The 23,282-nt window shown below is 32.5% G+C and overlaps 1 protein-coding gene across 3 annotated transcripts; it reads left to right on the forward strand.

The window, feature by feature from the left end:
• The first annotated feature begins 7,687 nt into the window (after window positions 1-7,687).
• LOC109340259 (peroxisomal fatty acid beta-oxidation multifunctional protein MFP2-like) lies at window positions 7,688-14,756 on the forward strand. 3 transcript variants are annotated; one of them, XM_019577898.1, is made up of 19 exons: window positions 7,688-7,949; window positions 8,728-8,799; window positions 9,035-9,100; window positions 9,186-9,239; window positions 9,322-9,389; window positions 9,469-9,550; window positions 10,144-10,199; window positions 10,497-10,799; window positions 10,882-10,968; window positions 11,710-11,884; window positions 11,985-12,106; window positions 12,210-12,373; window positions 12,563-12,817; window positions 12,893-13,014; window positions 13,177-13,298; window positions 13,416-13,564; window positions 13,643-13,781; window positions 14,540-14,618; window positions 14,659-14,756. In XM_019577898.1, exons 1-18 carry the CDS (start codon window positions 7,847-7,849, stop codon window positions 14,573-14,575), a joined length of 2,175 nt encoding a protein of 724 aa, XP_019433443.1. In that variant the 5' UTR covers window positions 7,688-7,846; the 3' UTR covers window positions 14,576-14,618; window positions 14,659-14,756. The 3 variants fall into 3 exon arrangements, with proteins under 3 accessions (XP_019433443.1, XP_019433445.1, XP_019433442.1); XM_019577900.1 differs by having other exon boundaries at window positions 14,540-14,615; window positions 14,654-14,756; XM_019577897.1 differs by having other exon boundaries at window positions 7,689-7,949; window positions 14,540-14,756.
• The last annotated feature ends 8,526 nt before the right edge of the window (window positions 14,757-23,282 follow it).

Genomic DNA, 23,282 nt, shown 5'->3' on the forward strand with positions numbered 1-23,282 from the left:
GCTTCTTGTAGGACCCGATCTTAAACCATAACATCTCATAAGAAAACCTCACCATAACTAAGAATCATCGATGATTCATCCTGGATGGCCCAATGATAATTTCCACTTATGGTCAGACGACAGAGTAAGTGGAAACATAAACTTAGGGCCTTGACCTTACCCATATTTCATGGTCTCATCAAAAACACCATAAGTAAACCTCTACCACCAGAATCCCATACTACCGGTGAATAGCATTTACATTGTGCTCTTTTTTAATACGTATTTGTTACCTCTTTGAGACATTAGTCATTTCTCATGGATATTATCTAACCTTACTCACATTCTCAAGACTTCATGTCTCCAAGTCTTTTCAAAAATAGGTTACTTTAACCTTTCATCACTTTCGAACTTTTACTTGGGTTCTCATCTCAAGACCTCTTAAAATCTAGAACATGAGTACACTGATGTTCTTTTCACCCTCACTTACTAAGGCATTGTTTTCTCATCTCGCAACCCCTCACTTCTACTTGGTGGAGTCCTACTTCAAGATCACTCTTTCCACTATCAACATCATTGTTTTCATGTCCTGAGAACAACAGACAGAACATTTTATATCAAGCATAAAATATATTATATTGCAAAAAGTAGTACAAAATAGGTAATGTTCATCCATGGTTATTACCACAACATTACCATATTACAGTCAATACAACTCATCAATACAAATAAATACAAGACACAATCCAAACAATATGACTTAGTTAAAAAATCTCATGCTTTTTAATTCAAACAGACACACAACTAATTAAAGGCATGGCTTTTTAACACTAGAGACATCTCCAAACTCTTGAGGAAGTTTAGGAGTTCTCAATGTCATATTTTAAAACCACAGTGTCACGATTCTTCCCCCTCACCTGATGGTCCTGAGTGTATCGCTTCTCCAGTGGTAGGTGAGAGTACTGACTCTAGTTGTCCAACGTCGCGAACTTCTCCAACATACATCGACATCATACCCGAAAATGAAATTATTAAAAATTCTAATTTAAAACTTTACTTTTGACATAAGTAACACTATGTAATTACTTAAGTAGTTTATAAATATAAACTCAATTACTTTTCATCAATCCGATTCAAGATTGCATATTCTTCAATATTCATTTATCATCATAAGACATCCATAAACCAACTCCATTTTGATCGCACCCAATCATACCTACAAAAAGATATGAGATTGATTTGTTCTCAATAGAACTGTCCATATAAGGATGATGTCGTGTCAAATGCTTTATGGTTCCCTCTTCATCGGTTCGTGAATGTACTCAAAAGGGGTGTCACAGATTATCTAGTTAGCTATGTAAGACTATCCTGGTCCAATAGAGAATTCACTCCGGACACTCACTGGATTGTCCCAGCTAAATGATCCCTCAAGGCTTTACTGACGCATCACTGTCATCACCGTCTCTTTTGACATCTCGGGGCCCATCGTCTCTCGTCAATTTCCTCTCCACTATTTCATTAACATATGAGTGTGCACACTAACTGAAGTTAGCAAGATTAAATCTTTTAATCATTCTTTAACATGTGATCGGCCCATCCTAAGACGTCTCCTAGCAGAATGCTTCTTGTAGGACCCGATCTTAAACTATAACATCTCATAAGAAAACCTCACCATAACTAAGACTCATCGATGATTCATCCTGGATGGCCCAATATAATTGCCACTTATTGTCAGACGACACAGAGTAAGTGGAAACATAAACTTAGGGCTTTGCCCTTACCCATATTTCACGGTCTCATAACAAGCACTATATGTAAACCTCTACCACTAGAATCCCATACTACCGGTGAATAGCATTTACACTGTGCTCTTTTTTAATACGTATTTGTTACCTCTTTGAGACATTAGTCATTTCTCATGGATATTATCTAACCTTACTCACATTCTCAAGACTTCATGTCTCCAAGTCTTTTCAAAAATAGGTTACTTTAACCTTTCATCACTTTCGAACTTTTACTTGGGTTCTTGTCTCAAGACCTCTTAAAATATAGAACATGACTACACTCATGTTCTTTTCATCCTCACATCCTAAGGCATTGTTTTCTCATCTCGCAACCCCTCACTTCTACTTGGTGGAGTCCTACTTCAAGATCACTCTTTCCACTATCAACATCATTGTTTTCATGTCCTGAGAACAACAGACAGAACATTTTATATCAAGCATAAAATATATTATATTGCAAAAAGTAGTACAAAATAGGTAATGTTCATCCATGGTTATTACCACAACATTACCATATTACAGTCAATACAACTCATCAATACAAATAAATACAAGACACAATCCAAACAATATGACTTAGTTAAAAAATCTCATGCTTTTTAATTCAAACAGACACACAACTAATTAAAGGCATGGCTTTTTAACACTAGAGACATCTCCAAACTCTTGAGGAAGTTTAGGAGTTCTCAATGTCATATTTTAAAACCACAGTGTCACGATTCTTCCCCCTCACCTGATGGTCCTGAGTGTATCGCTTCTCCAGTGGTAGGTGAGAGTACTGACTCTAGTTGTCCAACGTCGCGAACTTCTCCAACATACATCGACATCATACCAGAAAATGAAATTATTAAAAATTCTAATTTAAAACTTTACTTTTGACATAATTAACACTATGTAATTACTTAAGTAGTTTATAAATATAAACTCAATTAATTTCCATCAATCCGATTCAAGATTGCATATTCTTGAATATTCATTTATCATCATAAGACATCCATAAACCAACTCTTTAAAATGAATGCCACTTTAATAAAATGAACACTTTAAAGGAAAATAATTTTATTAAACAAAAACTAACCATATTAACTAACCACACTAGGGGATGAAAACAAGGCCATGAGTTCTTCCATGCACTTGAACACACTCCAAAAACTAACCACATTATCATATCTCTTAACTTTCCTAAACAAAAAATCACCAAAATCTCATGGGCTTATCCCATTAGGAGCCACGATTTTACAATAGGAAAATGAGAGGTTTTGTTTCCTATTTCAAGTCAAGCTCCTTCATCTATGAACAACTAAAGCAAAACTAAGAATCAAACTCAACTTAGAAGAACGATGCGTAAAACTTCAAGAATAAGAGATTATGAGGAATATGAGTTAGCGAAATCTTTTGGAAAATCCAACTGTTCAAAACATTTATTATATACATATAAACAACATGGTAAAAAAATCTTGAAAATCCAATGGCCGGATTAAGAGGAATCAAGAAAACAAGTTGAAGAATATACCTTGTTCTTCCTTAGAGTGAGGCCACGGTTTTGGCAAGTAAAAATGAAGGGGAAGTGAGTTCATCACTTTCCCACATCAAGTTTATTTATGAGCCAAATTTTAGGAACTTTTGGAGGGAAAAAAGCAAGTAGATTATGTAGAGATTTGCAAGTAAAGTGAGTGGTGTGACTAAGTGTGACTTGATTTGACATAAAGTGACTTTATTTGACAAGTATCCAATGACTCTTTTTATATGCATTTGAGTACTTATCGGATGACTATGGTCGAGTATTATGTGATTACTCGATTGAAGATTTGTATCTGATAAGCACAAACTAGAATAGAATTTGAAACTATATCGTCGTTACACTAATACAATGTAAGACTTCAAAATAGGATATTGAAAGCTTTGAAAAATAAAACCTCCATCAGGTTTAACATAATATACAGATTGAGGAAAACTATCTCGATAATTTAAAACGACTCGAACGACACCCGTAGTGACTATGTTTCGTTTAACACCTTTTAAAGTAAAATTCTTGGAAAAACTATACCACGTCACAATATAAGATAAATTGGTATCTATTTTAAATAGAATTAATTTTTAAAAGCTATCGATGTGATCAGAACTCAATTCCGAGTTATCGAAATTAAAAACCAGTTTTTGAGGCGATTACGACAAAATCGGGGCTTGTACTCATCTTAGAGATTTTCTGTCTCCAAAAGGTTTACAAAAACCGAGCAAACCAAACAAGAACATTCTAAGACTAAAACTCTATTAAGGTTTAGCTTGAATCCTCGTTGATTAATTATTAAAATTAATCAATTAATCCATTATTAACGAAGTTAATAAGGGTTAGAAAAAGCATAGTGTTACAGTCTAGTTTAGACTGAATCCTACGCGGGCTAACAAAACTCGTATGAGTAGTCTGTTTTGACAGCTCTAGAATGAGTTAGAGTATTGATACATTGATATAGTGGTTCATTCAATGGTTTACTAAATAAATTGTATACGAGTTAAGTGTTGGAGAATGCTTGAAATATGTTATTGTATTAGTCTCACATTGTCTAATATTGGAATAGAGTAGAATAATCAATGTTATTTATTGGACTCAGGTCCCTTATTATAATGTGCACTAGATATAAGCATCAAATAGAAAAACCCATGGGCATGTGGTCCCATGAGTGAGCTAGGGTTTGTAGTCCTTATTCTCTAATAATATCTTGGTAGCCACTCAGCGCTCCCGGTGACGTAGGCATAATTGGCCGAACTCCATTAACAAATTCTCTTGTTTCTTCTCTTCTATTTATTCTATGCACATTATTTGATTGCTTGTGGCCAACATTGCGCAACGATCGCTTCCGCTGCACCAACATTAAGTTATATATTATAATAAATAAAGTAAATATATAAATATAAATATCATTATTTGGAAAATATAACTCATTTATTGAAATGATTCAATGTCGGACCATGTTACAATCACCTACCGAGTTCAATGTTTCAATCTTTAATGCATTTTTTAAAAATAGATATAAACAATTCGTTCCCAAATCGATTTTGTCCAGTTTTAACCAATTTAATTGCATATCTAATATACAAAAATAATACTCGATCTTTTAGTTCATTCCATTTTAGACCAAACCCCATGCGAGCTAATCCAAACTCGTGTAGGTAACCTATTTTGATAACTCTAGTATTTGATACATTGATATAGTAGTACATTCAATTGTTCACTAATTAAACTATATATGAGTTAAGTGATATATTATAATAAATATAGTAAATTTGTAAGTATAAAAATTATTATTTGGAAATTATAACTTAATTATTGAAATGATTCAATGTTGGACCATGCTACAATCACCTATCGAGTTTACTGTTTAAATTATTAATGCATGGTTTTAAAATATATCAAAATTCTTCCGTGTCTAAATCGATTTTGACCAATTTTAATCAATTTAATTGCATATCTGATATACAAAAATAGTACCCGAGCTTTTTAGTTAGGCCGAGTTTAGTCCGAACCTTATGCGGGTTAACCCAAACTCATCTAAATAACCCGTTTTGATAGCTCTAATATCAGCCAGAGTATTGATACATTGATATAGTGATTCATTAATTATATTTTAAACTAGTTAAGTTATATATTATAATATGTATAGTAAATTTATAAATATAAGTATTATTATTTGGAAAATATAAGTCAATTATTAAAATGATTCAATGTTGAACGATGTTACAATCACCTACCGAGTTTAATGTTTCAATCTTTAATGCATCGTTTTAAAATATCTAAAATCTTTCATGCCCAAATTGATTTTAACCAATTTAATTGCATATCTGATATACAAAAATAATACGCTTGCTTTTTAGCTCCGTTCATTTTAGTCCGAACTATATGAGGGCTAACCCAAATGTGTTTGGGTAGCCCATTTTGACAGCCCAAGTATCAATGAGAGTATTGATATATTGATATTATGGTTCATTTAGTGGTTCACTAATTAAACTTTATACGAGTTAAGTTATATGTTATAATAATTATAGTAAATTTATAAATATAATAAATATTATTATTTGGAAAATAACTCAATTATTAAAATGATTCACTATCAGAGCATGTTACAATCACATACCAAGTTCAATGTTTCAATCTTTAATACATAGTTTTAAAATATATAAAATTCTTTTGTGTCAAAATTGATTTTGGCCTCTTTTAATCAATTTAATTACATATATGATATACAAAAATAATACCCGAGCTTTTTAGCTCGGTCTAGTTTAGTTGGAATCTTATGTGGGCTAACCAAAACTCGTTTAGGTAGCCCGTTTTGACAGCTCTAGTATGAGTTAGAGTATTGATACACTAATATAATGGTTCATTCAATAATTTACTAATTAAACTATATACGAGTTAAGTTATATATTATAATAAACATAATAAATTTACAAATATAAATATTATTATTTGGAAAATATAACTCAATTATTGAAATGATGACGATGTTACAATTACCTACTAAGTGTAATGTTTCAATGATTAATGCATCATTTTAAAATATATAAAATTCTTTCGTGCCCAAATCAATTTTGACCAGTTTTAATTAATTTAATTGCATATCTAAGATGGAAAAATAATACTCGAGCTTTTTAGCTAGGTCCACTTTAGTCCGAACCTTATGCAGGGTAACCCAAACTCGTATGGATAGCCAGTTTTGATAGCTCTAGTATCAGTTAGAGGATTGATATATTGATATAGTAATTTATTCAATGGTTCACAAATTAAACTGTATACGAGTTAAATTATATATTATAATAAATATAGTGAATCTATAAATATAAATAATATTATCTGGAAAATATAATTCAATTATTAAAATGGTTCAATGTTGGACCATGTTACAATCACCTACCGTGTTCAATGTTTCAATCTTTAATGCATCGCTTTAAAATATATAAAATTCTTTCATGCCCCAATTTGATTTTGACTAGTTTTAACCAATTTAATTGCATATCTGATTTAATTATCTTACCATATTGATGTAGAGATCAATTCAACCAATTGAATTTATAACAATGATTCTAATCAATTCTATACTGTCTAAACATTTAATTTCTTTTATCTAAATTTAGAAATTGTAGAATTAAGGATAAAAGACACATTAATAGTTCCCACTTTTGTTAAACCAATCTATATATAAATTTATTATATACCCCTCTCAAACATATTTCATACAATATTATCTTTATAATAGTTTATATTTTTATCCACAACAATAACACTAGCATTTAGTAAGATAACTTTAACAAGAGATTTATTGTCAAAACTGTAGTGTCAAAAAAGTAGGTATAGTATATGCTAGTGACAGAAAAAGGATATATATTGTCCAAACAAGAGGTTGTTTTGATATTTATAAGATTCATTAAATATTTCCAACTACTACTAAAACTATCGGAATATAATATGCATATACTAGTGTCAAAAAAGGATATATAGTGTCCAAATAAGGGGGTTGTTTTGACGTTTATAAGATAGATTAATATATCCAACTACTGTTAAAATTATTTAGTAAATATATAAGTGTCCAAATAAGGGGGTTGTTTTGACGTTTATAAGATATATTAATATATCCAACTACTGTTAAAATTATCTAGTAAATATCTCTATATTTATACTATATATAAAGCCAAAACTTGAAATAAGTTCCTTCATGGTGTAATTTTCATTTCCTATATTATTCTTAAACATTGTTTGGTGTACTTTATATTATATTTTTGTCTACAACAAATACATTTTAATTTAAACACAAAAATATGAAATATATAAAAATTGAATATGTAGTAGCACACAATATTCATCGACAGACACGACACACTAGTACTATGGTATGTGTACTCCAACTATTGATTGCTAATGATGTTTCAAACGTAAAATTGTACAGACTGATGCGTTCACGGCACAAGTTGTTCCTTATAAGAAGCAGAGAAGTGAGAGAATTGAGAAACAATCACATCATCACTCATTTGTTCATTGTGAGGAATTTGGAGGAAGAGAGAAGAATCATTGAATCAAAGGAAGGAAAGAGAAAATGGGTAGCAGAGTAAAGGGTCGCACTGTTATTGAGGTTGGAGCTGATGGGGTTGCCATCATCACAATCATCCACCCTCCTGTTAATTCCCTCTCCCTTGATGGTATTCCACTTTTCTTTTCAATTTTCATTCATCATTTCAATTTGCATGGATCATTTCAATTTTTAATTTTCAAGAGGGTGACACCAAGGTAAGGTTGTTGGTCAGTAACTATGAGGTCACATTTTTAAATTCAGGAAAAAGACCATCCAGAGTAGGACTGCCTACATGTATCCTCCAAAATCCTACTAAGTAGGAGTCTTGAGTACTAGACCACCCTTTAATTTTTAATTTTCAAGCTGGTGATGCCAGGGTAAGGTTGTTGGTTAGTAACTATGAGGTCTCAGGTAAATTCTAGAAACAACATCTCCACGGTAAGATTGCACATATACTCTCCATAAGTCCCACTAAGTGGTAGCCTTGAGTGTTGGGCCACACTTTTATTTTCAATTTTCTCTCATGTATGAATTAGGGGCATTGGTTGGGATGGGTTTAACTTGATCCAAACTTGGTCTAAAAGTTTGATAGGGTGATAGATCACAAAAGTAGGAAACTTTAATACTTAGATCTGCAAAACTAATTGAAAAGTTGGGGGTAAAAGCTTATGATCTGATTGAATTGAAAGTCCTTTGTTAAATTGGCTGATCCGCTGAACCATAAAATAATGATGTAAAGGGACTTGTAAAACCTTAACTAACAAGGGGGTTAATTTTTAGATTACGATATAATTTTAGAAGCTCTATCAAATACACTAAACTATCCTTCTTATATAAATGTTTCTTTTTGTGTTATTCATATTACATTTGATTCTCATTTGTATTTCCATCTCTTTGTCTCTCAGTATTTCGCAGCTTAAAGGAGAGTTTTGATGAAGCTTCAAAGAGGGATGATGTCAAGGCAATTGTTGTTACAGGTATTGCAAACAGCTTGTTTTTTTAAGCATGGAGATTGTTCAATTAGTAAGGACTTGGTATTATTTATTTTTCTGATTTAACAATACGAGGAACTAAAGATGAGGAAGCAGAATAAAAGGAGAAAAAATATTATGAAACAGCACATAAATGTTGGTTTTTGAAAAAAAGATATTTCTTGTCAAACTTGCCTTTAGTTGTATAACATCATACCTGAATATTTTGTTACTGTGTTAGGTGCGAAGGGAAAATTCTCTGGTGGTTTTGACATTACTTCCTTTGGTGGACTTCAAGAGGAAAAAGGTACATTCAATTTTAATTTTTTCTTTGGTTTTTATGTTATTGGAAATGCTCTGACTCATTTTTAATTCTTATCATTCCTATATAGAGTATACAAGTCCAGGTTCAATATCATTCGATATCATTGCTGACACTATAGAAGGTACTTGTTTTCTTTTGAATTCTTACTTTTCAATTGATTTGTCATTTTATGCTATTATGAATGTATATGCTTTATCTTTCAGCGTCAAAGAAGCCTTCAGTTGCTGCCATTGATGGCCTTGCCTTGGGTGGGGGGTTAGAGGTTGCATTGGTATGTGTAGTCAAATGTTTAGGATATGAAACTGTTTTGAGTTTTTTGTACAAAATATTACCCATTCTTCCTCTTACAGGCATGCACTGCACGGTTATCAACCCCGACTGCTCTACTAGGTTTGCCTGAACTTCAGCTTGGAATAATTCCTGGAGGAGGAGGTATGGAAATTTTGATAGCATCCTGAACTATTTCCCTCTCCTTTTAGCATATTTATATATTAGAACTATGCCAATGTGTACGTTATTATTCCGTTCTTTTTTCCTACTCATTATTTTCCTAGTTCGTTTAAGAATTCAAATTGGATGTGTTAAGAAGAAAATGAAGAAAAGACTAAAATGCATTATTACAACTAAGCCTAGCTTATATGTTTTATTTAATATTCGTAATTTTTTGAACAAATCTTATATATCGCTCGCTATATGTATGAATAATTGTTTTTATTTCATTATGCCATGTGGACATCCAGATGGAGCTAATTTTTGTTCCCTGCTTTAGTGGACTATTTTCAGTGACAAGAGTTACAAACAGCTCTAACCTGTTTACATTGTAGGTTTTAACAGACAATATTGTTTAAAATCTTATGTTTGTTAGGCCTTGAATAATCCACAGAAGTAAGAAGAAAAGTTAAGTCAGGATAACAATTCACAGTTTATTGAGTTGCAACAATCCTCTAATTTAAATAATTATTTTTGCATTGGTTACTAATTTTTATTTCTAGCATTGTTAACCCAATGTTTGTAAATTGTCATAGGTACACAAAGACTTCCTCGTCTTGTTGGCCTGGCAAAGGCCCTTGAGATGATTCTGGTATGGCACATTTTATGCTTCATTTTCTCTTCTAAACTTTGTTATTGCCCCTGACTTGAAGAGCTGAACTGAAATGCTGGTATGTTCGGACTCAAGGTTGGCAGTCATTCAAATGGCATATTGACTGTGCTACTTTTAAATTCCGACAAACAGAATTACAGCATAATTTTTGTTCAGTTCTCCACCTTGATTGGAATTGGATTATTCTTTTTTCATAGAAAATAAGTATATGATTTCAACGTGCCTCTCTAGTATTTTCAATTAATTTCTTGCCACTTCTTGATTTTTCCATTTCAGACCTCGAAGCCAGTTAAAGGGGAGGAAGCTTTTAGTTTGGGGCTTGTAGATGCTGTAGTGTCACCTGATCAGTTGGTGAATGCTGCACGCCAGTGGGCTCTGGATATCTTGGAACGCAAACGACCATGGGTTCCTAGTCTTTACAGGAATGACAAAATAGAACCCCTTGGGGAAGCAAGAGAGATATTGAATTTTGCAAGAGCTCAGACACGAAAACGGGCTCCTAATCTTAACCACCCTTTGGTTTGCATTGATGTTATCGAAGAGGGAATAGTTTCTGGTCCTCGTGCAGGACTCTTGAAAGTTATTATCTGTCTCTAGTTTCCTTTTCCTCTTCATGTCACTGTTGCTGAAATGTTCATGACATTGTGTCTGATCTTGGCAGGAGGCTGAAGCCTTCCAAGAACTGCTACTTGCAGACGCTGCCAGAAGCCTAATCCACATATTTTTCTCTCAACGGGGAACATCTAAGGTTTGTAGAGGTTTACTGTCTGAATTCCACCTTTTTTCTCTCCCTTATTGAGTGGGGTAGAGATCTGAAGGCTATACTGATCGTTAAGTTAAAAGAGGCCGAGGCTTTGGCACCCCCAATCGCCTATTGACACTCTTCTGTGCTTCTAAATCTTTTGTTTGACTTCTAATTCAGCTGTGGCTGGTCAAAAGGCAGAACATATGTCGTTCAAGGATTACATAAATAAAATTACGACTTTGATAGAGTTTAAGTTGTAGAATGAAGAGCAATGCAGATGTGGAAGTAAACTCAGTTTAAATCTTGATGTTTATTCTATAGTCTATACTATGGAAGATTATTACAAGCATGCATATTTAGTCAATCAACTAGCCCTCAATTGAGGGAAAATAAGTCACCTAGAACGTATCCTTCAGTATTCTGTTATAAGTGAGGTTATTCAAATACTTACATATTCATTTTAAAACTTTCAAGTTTGTCCTGTTTCAGTTTTTTCCCAATGTACACATTGAAATGTATGAATCCTGACCCATCTTGAATTCTTGCCTATGATGCATATCTTAAATTTGACCAGTAGTGTATCTTAGCTTGGGGTTTTATAAATTGTCTCAGTAAATTAACTTCCAAGATGATATTGTTATTAAAGAAAGTGGGAAGCTTTATTAGCTAGCCTGTTTCCGGTTACTTACTTTTCATTGAAATTTTTCTATATATGATTTTCCTAATACCTCTTGGCATGAATAGGTACCTGGGGTTACTGATCGTGGTTTGGTTCCAAGACCAGTGAAAAAGGTTGCCGTTCTTGGTGGAGGACTAATGGGCTCTGGAATTGCAACATGTTTAATTCTTAGTAACTATCATGTCATCTTGAAAGAAGTAAATGAGAAGTTCTTGGATGCAGGTCTTAATAGAGTTAAAGGTGAGAGCATAATCTTGTAAATTGGTTTTTGCTGCTTAATAATCTTCAGTTTCAATTTAAAAATAAATTATGTTCTCATGTAGTGTTCCTCTTTATGCAGCAAATTTACAAAGCCGTGTCAAGAAAGGGAAAATGACTCAGGAAAGATTTGAAAAGGCCATCTCTCTTCTCAAAGGTACCATTGACTATGAAAGTTTCAAAGATGTGGACTTGGTGATAGAGGTACTTTAAGCCACCCGAATATTAATTCTTTAATTAAGTGTCATAGTTGCACTTTATCCAAAACCTGACAAACTATGAAATGTTGGTGTCTGTTGTTCGGCAGGCTGTTATTGAAAAAATATCCTTGAAGCAACAGATCTTTGCTGACCTTGAAAAGTATTGTCCACCTCATTGTATACTTGCAACTAACACTTCCACAATTGACTTAGACCTCATTGGAGAGAGGACTAAGAGTCAAGACCGGATTATTGGAGCCCATTTCTTCAGGTCTTATCTTGTTCGAAACTATTATATTTTCTCGCAGCATATTTTTACTAAAATCACTTGGTGGGAGCTTTGTGCATTGGGTCACCCTTTTTATATTTTACTAAAACTGACCTACCTATTTGTTAAGAGCTTTGTTGCTTGTATTGTTTCGTATATTTCTGACTAAAAGATGGATGTGTGGTTCTGCAGCCCAGCAAATATTATGCCACTTCTGGAAATTGTTCGTACTAAGCAGACCTCTCCCCAAGTAATTGTTGACGTGCTAAATGTTGGAAAGAAGATAAAGAAAACTCCAGTAGTTGTTGGTAACTGTACAGGATTTGCGGTTAATAGGATGTTCTTCCCATATGCACAAGCAGCCATATTGCTCGTTGAACATGGTGCAGATATTTATCAAGTTGATAAGGCATTAACTAAATTTGGAATGCCCATGGGGCCATTCAGGTATTAATCCTTCGAAAATTGTGATCCATGACTACTTCTTCAAGGGTCTAATTCGTCACATGTTTACCACTGCAGATTGGTTGACCTCGTTGGTTTTGGTGTGGGGCTTGCAAGTTCCACGCAATTTATTGAGAATTTTCCGGAGCGAACTTATAAAGCAAAGCTTCTTCCACTTCTGATAGAAGAGGATAGAGCAGGTAGAGTTAAACTTTCATGCACTAATTATCTTCTTGTGTGAATTGAAATTTTGAGGAGTTATTTCTGTGGGAAATACTTACTTGCCAGTAAAAGGCTCAGATGTTTTTCTACTAAATAACTCATTGGCAATTTTTTTAACGATTAACCCGTACTTCTTACAGGTCAAGCATCTGGAAAGGGGTTTTATTTGTATGATAATAAACGCAAGGCCAGACCTGATCCTCAATTGAAGAGCTATATTGAGAAGGCCAGAAGCATTGCTGGTATTACTGTTGATCCTAAGGTGTTTTAACCCATCCTAACTAATTTACACTATTTACTATAGTGAAGAGCACATTTTAAACTTCATTTTCGTTGTAAAATTCCACTGGATCTGATTTGTGTCTATGAACTGGGACAGCTTGCAAAATTATCCGAAAATGACATCATAGAGATGATACTATTTCCTGTGGTAAATGAGGCTTCCCGGGTCCTCGATGAAGGTATTGCAGTTAAAGCAACTGATCTTGATATTTCATCTGTCATGGGCATGGGTTTTCCACCTTACAGGTTTGTCTCAAACTATTTTGGTGCACCACTCCAAAGCTTTGTCCTTCTTGTTCTGACTATTGGGGTTAATTTTATCAGGGGAGGCATCATATTCTGGGCTGACTCTCTTGGATCCGAATACATATACTCAAGATTGGAGGAATGGTCAAAACTCTATGGACCACTCTTCAAGCCTTCTGCCTATCTGGCTCAAAGAGCTGCCAAGGGGATCCCTTTGGTGAGAAATCTATGCTCATTTGTTTTCATTTGTGCATCTGGTGCTTGTCCCTTTGGATTATTCCAGGATTGTTTACCCAACTACATTTTTTTATTTGGTCATTTCGTTCCGCTTATTTTTAACTTAGCTACTTCCAAAACATAGAAGTTGAGCCTCAGTGCAATGGTACGGTTGCTGCTTAGTGATCAAGAGGTCACAGATTCAACTTCTATAAATAGTTCCCTGCTTGTGGGATAAAGCTGTAAGCATTTACCCTCCCCAGATCCCATTAGGTGGGAGCCTCGTGCATTTAGTCGCCCTTTTTTTCAACTTCCAAAAGTGATTGCTAGATGAGGATTATTTTATCACATTGCACCTATGTACCCACATTGACATTAGAATCAGGGATTTCTGATGGAATTGGTTACAAATATATGCTTGCTACTATTATTAATTGGAATGAAGATTGAACTTTGGACTCATTTTTTACTCACTTCTTTATACTCATTATCTAGGGTATTGGACTCTCATTCATTTAGTACTTGTTTGGATTACAATATTGTAGAATGTATTATATGCTCTTATTGTGCTATTAGTTCTGACCCAAGATAACGGGTTCTAGGGTCACATGCAAAGGTTCACTATTATGACATATTCCTCTCTTTGATTTGTGGGCAAAACTTAGTACTTATCAATAAATATTAAATATTTGTGGTTCTAATGAAGTGTCCAATATCATTGGTATTACCCACTAATGGTACTTTACTGTTTCATTGCAGAGTGAACCTGTGGAGCAAGCAAATTCACGGTTATAAGATTCCATAGCTTATTACATGTTCACTTGATTTCATTTCCTTTCCATGTTATTTCTCCTTTCAAAAGATAAGGACTCTTTTAAAATAGAGGCAAATAATGTAAGATGAGCACCTATTTGAGTGCAGCAGAATTATTAGATAAAAAAAAAGTTTTATTGGGTGTTTGCAAGTGACACAAATATTTAGTAATTTAGTATTATGTTTCCATCTCAAAAGTCAAAACCAAATTAATAATATAAGAAGTAGTCAAGCAAGTATTTAAATAATTATAAAATAATAAGGTAGGTCATATGAGATTTACTTTTCAACATTTTCTTTATAGAATTTAGGGTTAGAAATGGGCTGAACTGAGTCGAACTATGATTTTATTCTGTTCAATTTGATAAAGATTTGTTCAGTTCGAAGCTTGATTTCAAAATGAATTATGTTTCTAACTTGAATTCAACTTGATTGAAGTTCATAAACTGTTCAATTTGACTTCTAAGTTTGAATTAGTTTGGTTCATTAAAAGTTCATGAACTATTTGGTTTTACTCATTAGTTTGATTGGTTCAGTTGTTAGTGAGGGAGTATATGAAGTAACCCAAGTGAGAACAATTATTATTGTGAGAAATAATAATAGTTAATATGAACCGTTGAATCTTATTTGAATGATTAAAATTAAGAATTATATGCACATGACTTTTTTAAGTGATCATGTGACCAATAACTAACTTTTATTCTAATCATCTAATATGGGTTATAAGGTCCAAATTTATTTTTCTCAAAAATTTTCAATAACTTCTTATGAATATATTGAGAGACTGCACCCTGAAGAACAAATGTTATTTGGTTAAGATTCAAAGATAACTATAATGAGCATTATGGTTCTTATGTAGAAAGGGGAAGGGTGGCTCTGAAATGTTGTTGGCTAAAGTTAAAAATCATGGTTTGTATTTTGTAATAGGCACTACTTTATCTTCGAAATATTTTATAAGATATACATTATGCGACTAATTATCCTGAGAATTTTAATCATCCAAATATTTTGTAAAATATACATTAGTTTTTTTCTTAAACTGTTTACCGATTATCATAGTACCATAATCGATTATCAATTTTCTTCATACTAACTGGTCCAAGATGTAATAATAAAATAATAAATCACTGCCTAAAGTTAGAACAAGAGGGATTAATCGTACTGGTTGCGTGTAATCAATCGTATGTGTCATTAGTGGGACGGTAATGGGTCACTTGCCCCCTTGATGTGGGTTAACTTCATCCATTATATAGAAAAATACTTATGTGGAGAAACGTACGTATGTAGAGACAACCAATCAAATTTTGATAACACATTAAAAATTTAATTATAATTAAAATCTAGTTATAAATAACAATACGAAAAAACATAAAAATGTTTGTCTCTGTTGTATATGGTTTCCATATAAATTTTTCTCATTTATTTATATATATATACTACATATGAGCTGCTCCTATGCTTACTCAGTTGTGTTGAACACTGAGTTTTCCACCTCCAAATCCCCTTCTTGATGGATTCCAGTCATGGAGATGTTTTTCGTAAGTCTGACTTGTGCCGTAATGGTGGTTGCATGTAATTTCTTAAAGGAGAAGAAGTCTTGGGGGTGACTTCCAGTTCTTCTCATCACCTTTATTCAATTTGTGAAACTTTGGTAAAGAAAATTATTTTTTAAATTATTGATCTACTATTTTTTTGGTGTAATATTTATGCATAGTTAGTGTAAACATTTATTTATAGTCAGCACATCATCCATCACTCATTTATACTACTTTTTTGAAGAGTCAATAATAATAAAATATATATGGTGGATGATGTAGTGACTGTGTATATCAGTGTCATTTTTTCTCTTATTTTTATCTTACTCAAATGATGTCTTCATGAAAATACTCATTTAAGCTCATTTTTCTTCAATTTGTTGGTTGATAAATATGTACAATGTAATTTGTGTGGTCATTCTAAAAATTATAGATAATGAATAAATCTCTTACATGTGTAGATATTGATGCTGCTTATAATACTATGACTTCATTTGAGTTCGTAGCAAATGTCATAAGATCGTAAAAATTTCTATAAAAATTTATTTAATATTGATAGCATATGTATTTTTGTGCAAAAATTATACCATGTAGATTTCAATGAGAAGGATAAGATTAACTTGAGATGTCAATTTCAATATTTTATTGTTGGTGTCTTTAGTCATTCATGTTTGAGAAAACGTCAACCATTTCTGAGTTAAATCCAAATTTGACAATATGTGGAAAATAAATGCATATTATTTAATTGATTGTGTTGTTCATCTTATCTAAACAAAATTATATAATAAGATAAGATAAATTTCTTGCAGACAACATGGTAATTTATACAAAAAATAAAATAGCTGAAAATTTTACCTAAAATTTAATAATCGTTGAGTTCAAGACACTTTAAATGAATGTACATTTTTTAACGTCTTTATTTTTTTATTTAGAATTAATATATTATTTTGAAACAATTATATATATTTCTTTATATATTTATACTCATCTTAATTATAAATTGTAATTTAATATTATTGACCCTGCTAGACTTTGCGTCAAGATCCACCACTGACTGGGAGGGTTCATACAATGACTTACCACATTGGATGAACGTTGTCCAACACTTTGCCCCGGGTACAATTGTCCATTATGAAGCATCTCGTCGCTTTGTAGATGATATTGCAGATCCTAATAATTTCATTATTGACAGAGTATTTTGGGCTTTTAAGTCATGCATTGAAGGGTTTGCAATTTGAAAACCAAGTCTACAAGTTTATGTAACATTTTTGACCGACAAATATACTAGAACGTTGCTAATAGCAAGTTCACAAGATGGTAACAAACGTATCTTTCCATTGGCATTTGCCATTGTTAAATGAGAAATGAAGGAAGTTTGAGAGTAGTTTTTTACAACCTTCGAACTTTTGTTACCCTACAACCAAACATATGTATAATATCAGATAGAAGTAGAAGGTTGTTGGATGCACTTCATACCGGACTGCCTAGATGGTATAATACTAAATCAATTTATTGTATTCGTCATCTTACAAACAATTTTAACAAGGAGTTTCGAGATTCTGATCTTAAAGATAAAGTTATTCAAATGGGTACGACTTTTATAAATTTTTTAATATTTGGTATATATATTATAATTTTATTAATTAATTACAGTTTTTTGGAGGATATGATGCGGCCACGGTTTGAGTGAATGCTTAGTGTATTGCGTGAAAAATATTCAAGGGCAGGAGCATGGTTGCACCATATCCCTAAAGAAAAATGGGCTCAATGTTATGAGGAAGGGAGACAGTACGAGCATATGACTACCAACCTTGCAGAATGCATTAACAATATTTTGCAAGGATTTGGAGCTCTCCCCATCACTACCCTTGTCCGAACAAGATATTACAGGCTAAATTCATGGGTTGTTGATCATAGAGATGAAACCATTATCATGATTAAGGCATGACACATATACTGCAAAGAGTTGACAAATGTGATCAAATAAAATCAGCATCAAGTTACATGTCAACTTGTTCGTAGTTTTTCAAGGGAGACGGGGGTAGCCAAGGTTGAAGTTGCTTCTAGATTTGTTGTTCGACATTCAAAAGTGTATTCGGTGAAACTAATCGAAAATTGGTGTGACCGCAGGGAGTTTCAATCATTGATATTTGTCACGCTCTCATGCAATTGCTACATGTTCAACAATGAATTTAGATTATGGGCAATTTATTTCACCAATTTATCGATTAAATAATATTTTGAAGGTCTATGGACATTAGTTTCAAGCAATCGGTAATGAAGAATATTGACCTCCTTACTCAGGACCCTCATTCATTCCTAATCGTTTTATGCGTAGGAAGCGAATTGGAAGACCAAAAACTACACAGATACATAATGAAATGTAGGAAGTTCAATCTCAACGAATTAAAAAATGTGGATGGTGTAGGACATAAGGTCACAATAGGAAGAAATGTCCATTCCGAATGAGGGAAGTGGGTGATAGTTCCAGGCAACCAGTAATGATGAATAGTAACTTTAAAATTATGAATATGTTTTAAATTATTGTGTATGAATCAGTTTTAAATCATTGTGTACGAATCTATGTTAAATCATTGTGTATGAATTTGTTTTAAATCATTGTGTATTTGAATGAGTAGTACATTTTGTCATGGTTCACACTTCAATTATTATGACAAACATAAGGAATCAGATTCTCTTACAAAGAACATATAAAAGACAAAATGACAATCATAGAATTAATTACATAGTTAGATTCTAATGCAATGACATAGTCACTCTTACACACTTTGAATGACAATTGCATGTATATTCAAATTACAATGCATTTACATAATCAATGTTACTTTAATGTATTAATTAAGACATTTAAAAAAAATATTTACTATATTTAGTGTACTAGTTTATTTTTTGAATTTGATTAATTAGCTAAAACATACTTAAATTCGTATTAGTGAAGTAATAAATTAGTGTACTTTTCCTATTAGTCTATCAATGTATATTATGACATATATAATAAATGACAAATGCATGTATATATGTAGGTTGATCAAGTAAGTTAAAATATTATTTTATTTCTCTTTATTTCCTAAATATTATTTTATGCATGTAATTTTTTCATCCATTTCCTAACCATCAATTTCAATCTTTTTCCGGTTTGTTTGGACCCCTTATAGGACATGAATATTAGGGGATAAATCCTTCATATTTCTCGAGCACGCATGCTATTGATTTGTTTCGCAACAGTGGAATGACATGCTTCCGATCGCGTCATGAGACAATTTGGGCTGTAACAACCTATTCCACATGATCCACTAAACTTCTACAAACTCCAAAAAAATGGACTTACATGGCAAGAACAAATACAATTAGCCACACAAAAAACATGAAGTTTGGATTCAAATGTGGGATAGTCGAGAATTGTGCATGGTCAACAACATTCCAGATACTGAACATTTGTATCACTATTCATAATATATGTAATGATATTTACAAATAACAAGGAAATATATCTCGCCAGACAGTGCATTTTCTGTTGGAGTAGTAAGTTTTTTAAATCCATATTCTTTTTTTAATTTTATATTCATTTCATTCAATAACTAAACTTATATATTTTTCGTAGTTTAACTTTGCAAACGAACTTATTGAAAGAAAAATTGCTCCTCATGCTTACAACAATCTCATTCAAACTGTCCATTACGTCCATTTTGCATGTAAAGAATTGGTGAAGGCATTGACAGAGTTTAATCCAACTGCCTTCAACATTTCCCGGCCTAGAGCTCCTCCTGCTCAACATTTCAACATGTCTGCATACGAGTCTGAACCTCAACATCAAAGTTCAAGTCAGACACAGGTTCAGTCATAGGCACAAGTCCCACCACCTTATCTTCAGAGAAAATAATCCTATGGAGCTTTCACATCATTTCCAATTACCTACCATATGGGACAAAGTTCTCAATTTTAAGGATCTCTACCATCAATGTTTGCTACAAGTTCAAACAAGCCAATGTCGGCACATGGCTCATAAGAATTTTACCGTCCTACTATGTCATCACAACCAAAACAAGGCAATATTTACAGTAATGAAGATAGTGATGACGAAGGTGGTGAGGAGGAAGAGGAACAACAACTTAGAAGAGTTCTTCCACCACGTAGAAGAAGGCTACCCTTGTGTGGCACTTCATCACATCATAGACGTCATTGATATTAGAGATTTAATTTCTATGTTTGCAATTTCAATGTTTATAATTTCAATGTTTGTAATTTCAATGTTTTTAATATAAATGTTTTTTCATGTCATTCTTTTTTATCTAATTAATATTAATCATATTAGTAAAAATAAAATAAAAATAAAAATAAAAGATGAATAACAAAGCCTAAATTAATAAAACTCATGCAACCCCATAAACCCATCCAAAATCTCCATAAACCCTAAGTAAACCTAGCTTGAAGTATGTAGCGGATTAGGGCAAAAATGAAGGTAGGACTCGTGGACCTAAAACACAATTTTTGGAGAGAAAAATAAAGGGTAAAAATCATGGACCATGTCCACAATTTCAGGAGAGAGAAAAAGTGAAATTGTGGACTGGTTCACGATTTCACAGAGAAAAAAAATCTCGTGCATTTCATCCACGAGTTCAATAAAAGTTGCACTATTTCAATAATATTTTAAAAAGTTAAACCTAATATAAAAGTCGAACTACATGTAAATTTTCCCTTAATAGATGCATGTGGTTGTTCTTTGTATTGGAATGAAAAAATCCGGGTCAAAATCCTTTGGTAATTCTGTCAAATTTTGTTGTTCTCCTTGTTGAGTTTAAGCTCCAAAACCATCAATTGGGATGGCGGCGTCTAAAAGTCTTTATTCTATTGATAATGTAAGAAATTTTTACATGTCATTATATCATTTATCATTCATTTATTATTATTGACTTTTAAATAAAAGTAATATAAATGAATAGTGAAATATACACTAATTATGTATAAATCCTTACATTATCGCTGCATATATATTATTACACTACTGTATATTTGTGGCACATACACACATACATGTTAATGGCATAATTAACTAATTAGTGTGATGCTAAAGAACTATGTTGATTCTGAAATGATTTGAGTGTTTTGATATGACTTATTTTATAAGTAAAGATGGAAGTGCTAAAGATTTGGGATTGTGCAATAATCTGCGTAAGAAAATATAGTTTTGATGGAGATAATTGATTATCACTTAAGAAAATCGATTATAATAGACAATGATGAAGGAAACCCATTATTTTGAACTGGTGTAGTGGATGGATTATGGTACTAATAAAGCGATTACTAAAAATATGGCTTCCAGATAGTTGAGACCAATCACATTGAGTTTTCTTCTTCTCGTGGTAGTAGAAAATAAAATTTCATTGAAGATAGAAAAAATTGATGCAATGTTGCCTTGCAGAAGCTTTTGCTTTATTTATTTTCTACTTGTTGGCTTGCTTCAATTCCTTGATTATTATAACATAACATTGCATGACATTTATACCGATCTTATTGTCAGTTAATTTGGGTTAGTTATGCTTGATAGATAAGTCATAAGTATATATCATTGGGTAGAAATCACTTGTCCTAAACAGTATCTCTTTTCGTATTCCTGACCAATCAGATATTGCTACATAAATAATTTTTTTTTAAAAAACAAAAAAATATCAAAAAGTAATATTCTAATTGGTTTGAGACACAGAATAAGATACCATTTGAGACATGTGATCTATGTGTCCATATGTCATATAGCAACATTTGCATCAGACATGTGAGTATATACGTGTCTTTTACCTGCTAATTGGTGACATTGTTATCTATTATTAGAATAGTCTAGGTTAGTGAAAATAATAATTGGTACTTCTAATACTCCCTCTCAATTATTATTATTTTATATACCTGCAATTTTTCTTGTCTTCTACTAGTGCAAGGTTAGCATATTTTAGATTTGGCCTCCGATTTCTTGTGAATCTCCATGGTTGTGGCTGATGAGTTTTTTCCTCCAAATCCTTTATATGGCTTAGTCTATTTTCTTCTAGAGACCGAATTTGTACCCATGTTTGGCAAGGGATTTTCCTTTTATCTGGTGAATTTGCAATGGCTTTACCAAGTGGTGATTCAATATTAACCACTCCTTGTTACGGTTTTACTTCGTCATTGGCTATTGGTTGCATCTCCATTTTTTCTGCATGCTTCATATGTGACTACAAAACTGCTTGTGGAGACCACCATGATGATGCTTCATTGAACACCACATTACAAGATACATAGCATCATAATATTGTTGGATCACAACACGTTCATCATTTTTGCTCATTATCATAGGCCAAAAATATGCAATGTGATGCTTTCTTTTCGATCTTGCTGCGTAAATGTTTGGGGAGAAATACATAGCATACATATCCAAATACTAGGAAGTGACTTACTACTAGCCTGATTTTCCCCAATATTTCAAACTATGTAATGGATCCAAGTCTTGCTTGAGGTAACCTATTGATCACAGACACTACAATATTCATACATTCTATCCATAATTTTGGTAGGTACACTTTTTGTAAGTTATATCATGGAAACCATGTGTGGATATATAGATTTTAAGAAATTCATAGCTTTTACGTTAATAAGAATGGTTATAGATTATTAACTTTTGCCCATGGTGATACGATCCTCCATTTAGCTATTGTATGACGTTTTTGGTTTATAGAGAAACTCTTCTATCTCCTTCCCATTCTTACTATGCTCTTGCTTAAGTGATGACTCATAGAGCAAATCTTTATGAGCAAAGATAGGGACAATGTTTCTGGTCATTTTCTTGTTAGTATAGTGCTTCCATCAAGCACTATATATAGGCTCTTTCCCAAGAGTTTTAACATTTCATTAATAACTCTTCATCCAAGAGTTATGTCATTCAAACAATGAAATAATATATTCATTCATGTCACAAGAGACATATTTCTTACATTCTCCCACTTGTCTTATGTGATAATACAATTCATGATTCTATAAACATCAAACATAATGCGCATATTCAAAATATGTTTTCCATATTCATTACATTACATGTCATGATTAAGAACAAAAACTAATAAGAGTCATGGCGGTTGTACATCACTTATTCGATATAGTCCCTTCTA

The sequence above is a fragment of the Lupinus angustifolius genome, unplaced genomic scaffold (assembly GCF_001865875.1).
Source record: "Lupinus angustifolius cultivar Tanjil unplaced genomic scaffold, LupAngTanjil_v1.0 Scaffold_151_10, whole genome shotgun sequence".
Taxonomy (NCBI): Eukaryota; Viridiplantae; Streptophyta; class Magnoliopsida; order Fabales; family Fabaceae; genus Lupinus; species Lupinus angustifolius.

What these genes read in the sequence shown, in the direction of transcription:
- LOC109340259 (XM_019577898.1), top strand. Translation starts at nt 7,847, where the DNA reads ATGGGTAGCAGAGTAAAGGGTCGCACTGTTATTGAGGTTGGAGCTGAT. An exon ending in AGGCCCTTGAGATGATTCTG is followed by an intron (nt 10,200 to 10,496) that starts GTATGGCACATT and finishes TTTCCATTTCAG; the next exon opens with ACCTCGAAGCCAGTTAAAGG. An exon ending in GTATTACTGTTGATCCTAAG is followed by an intron (nt 13,299 to 13,415) that starts GTGTTTTAACCC and finishes GAACTGGGACAG; the next exon opens with CTTGCAAAATTATCCGAAAA.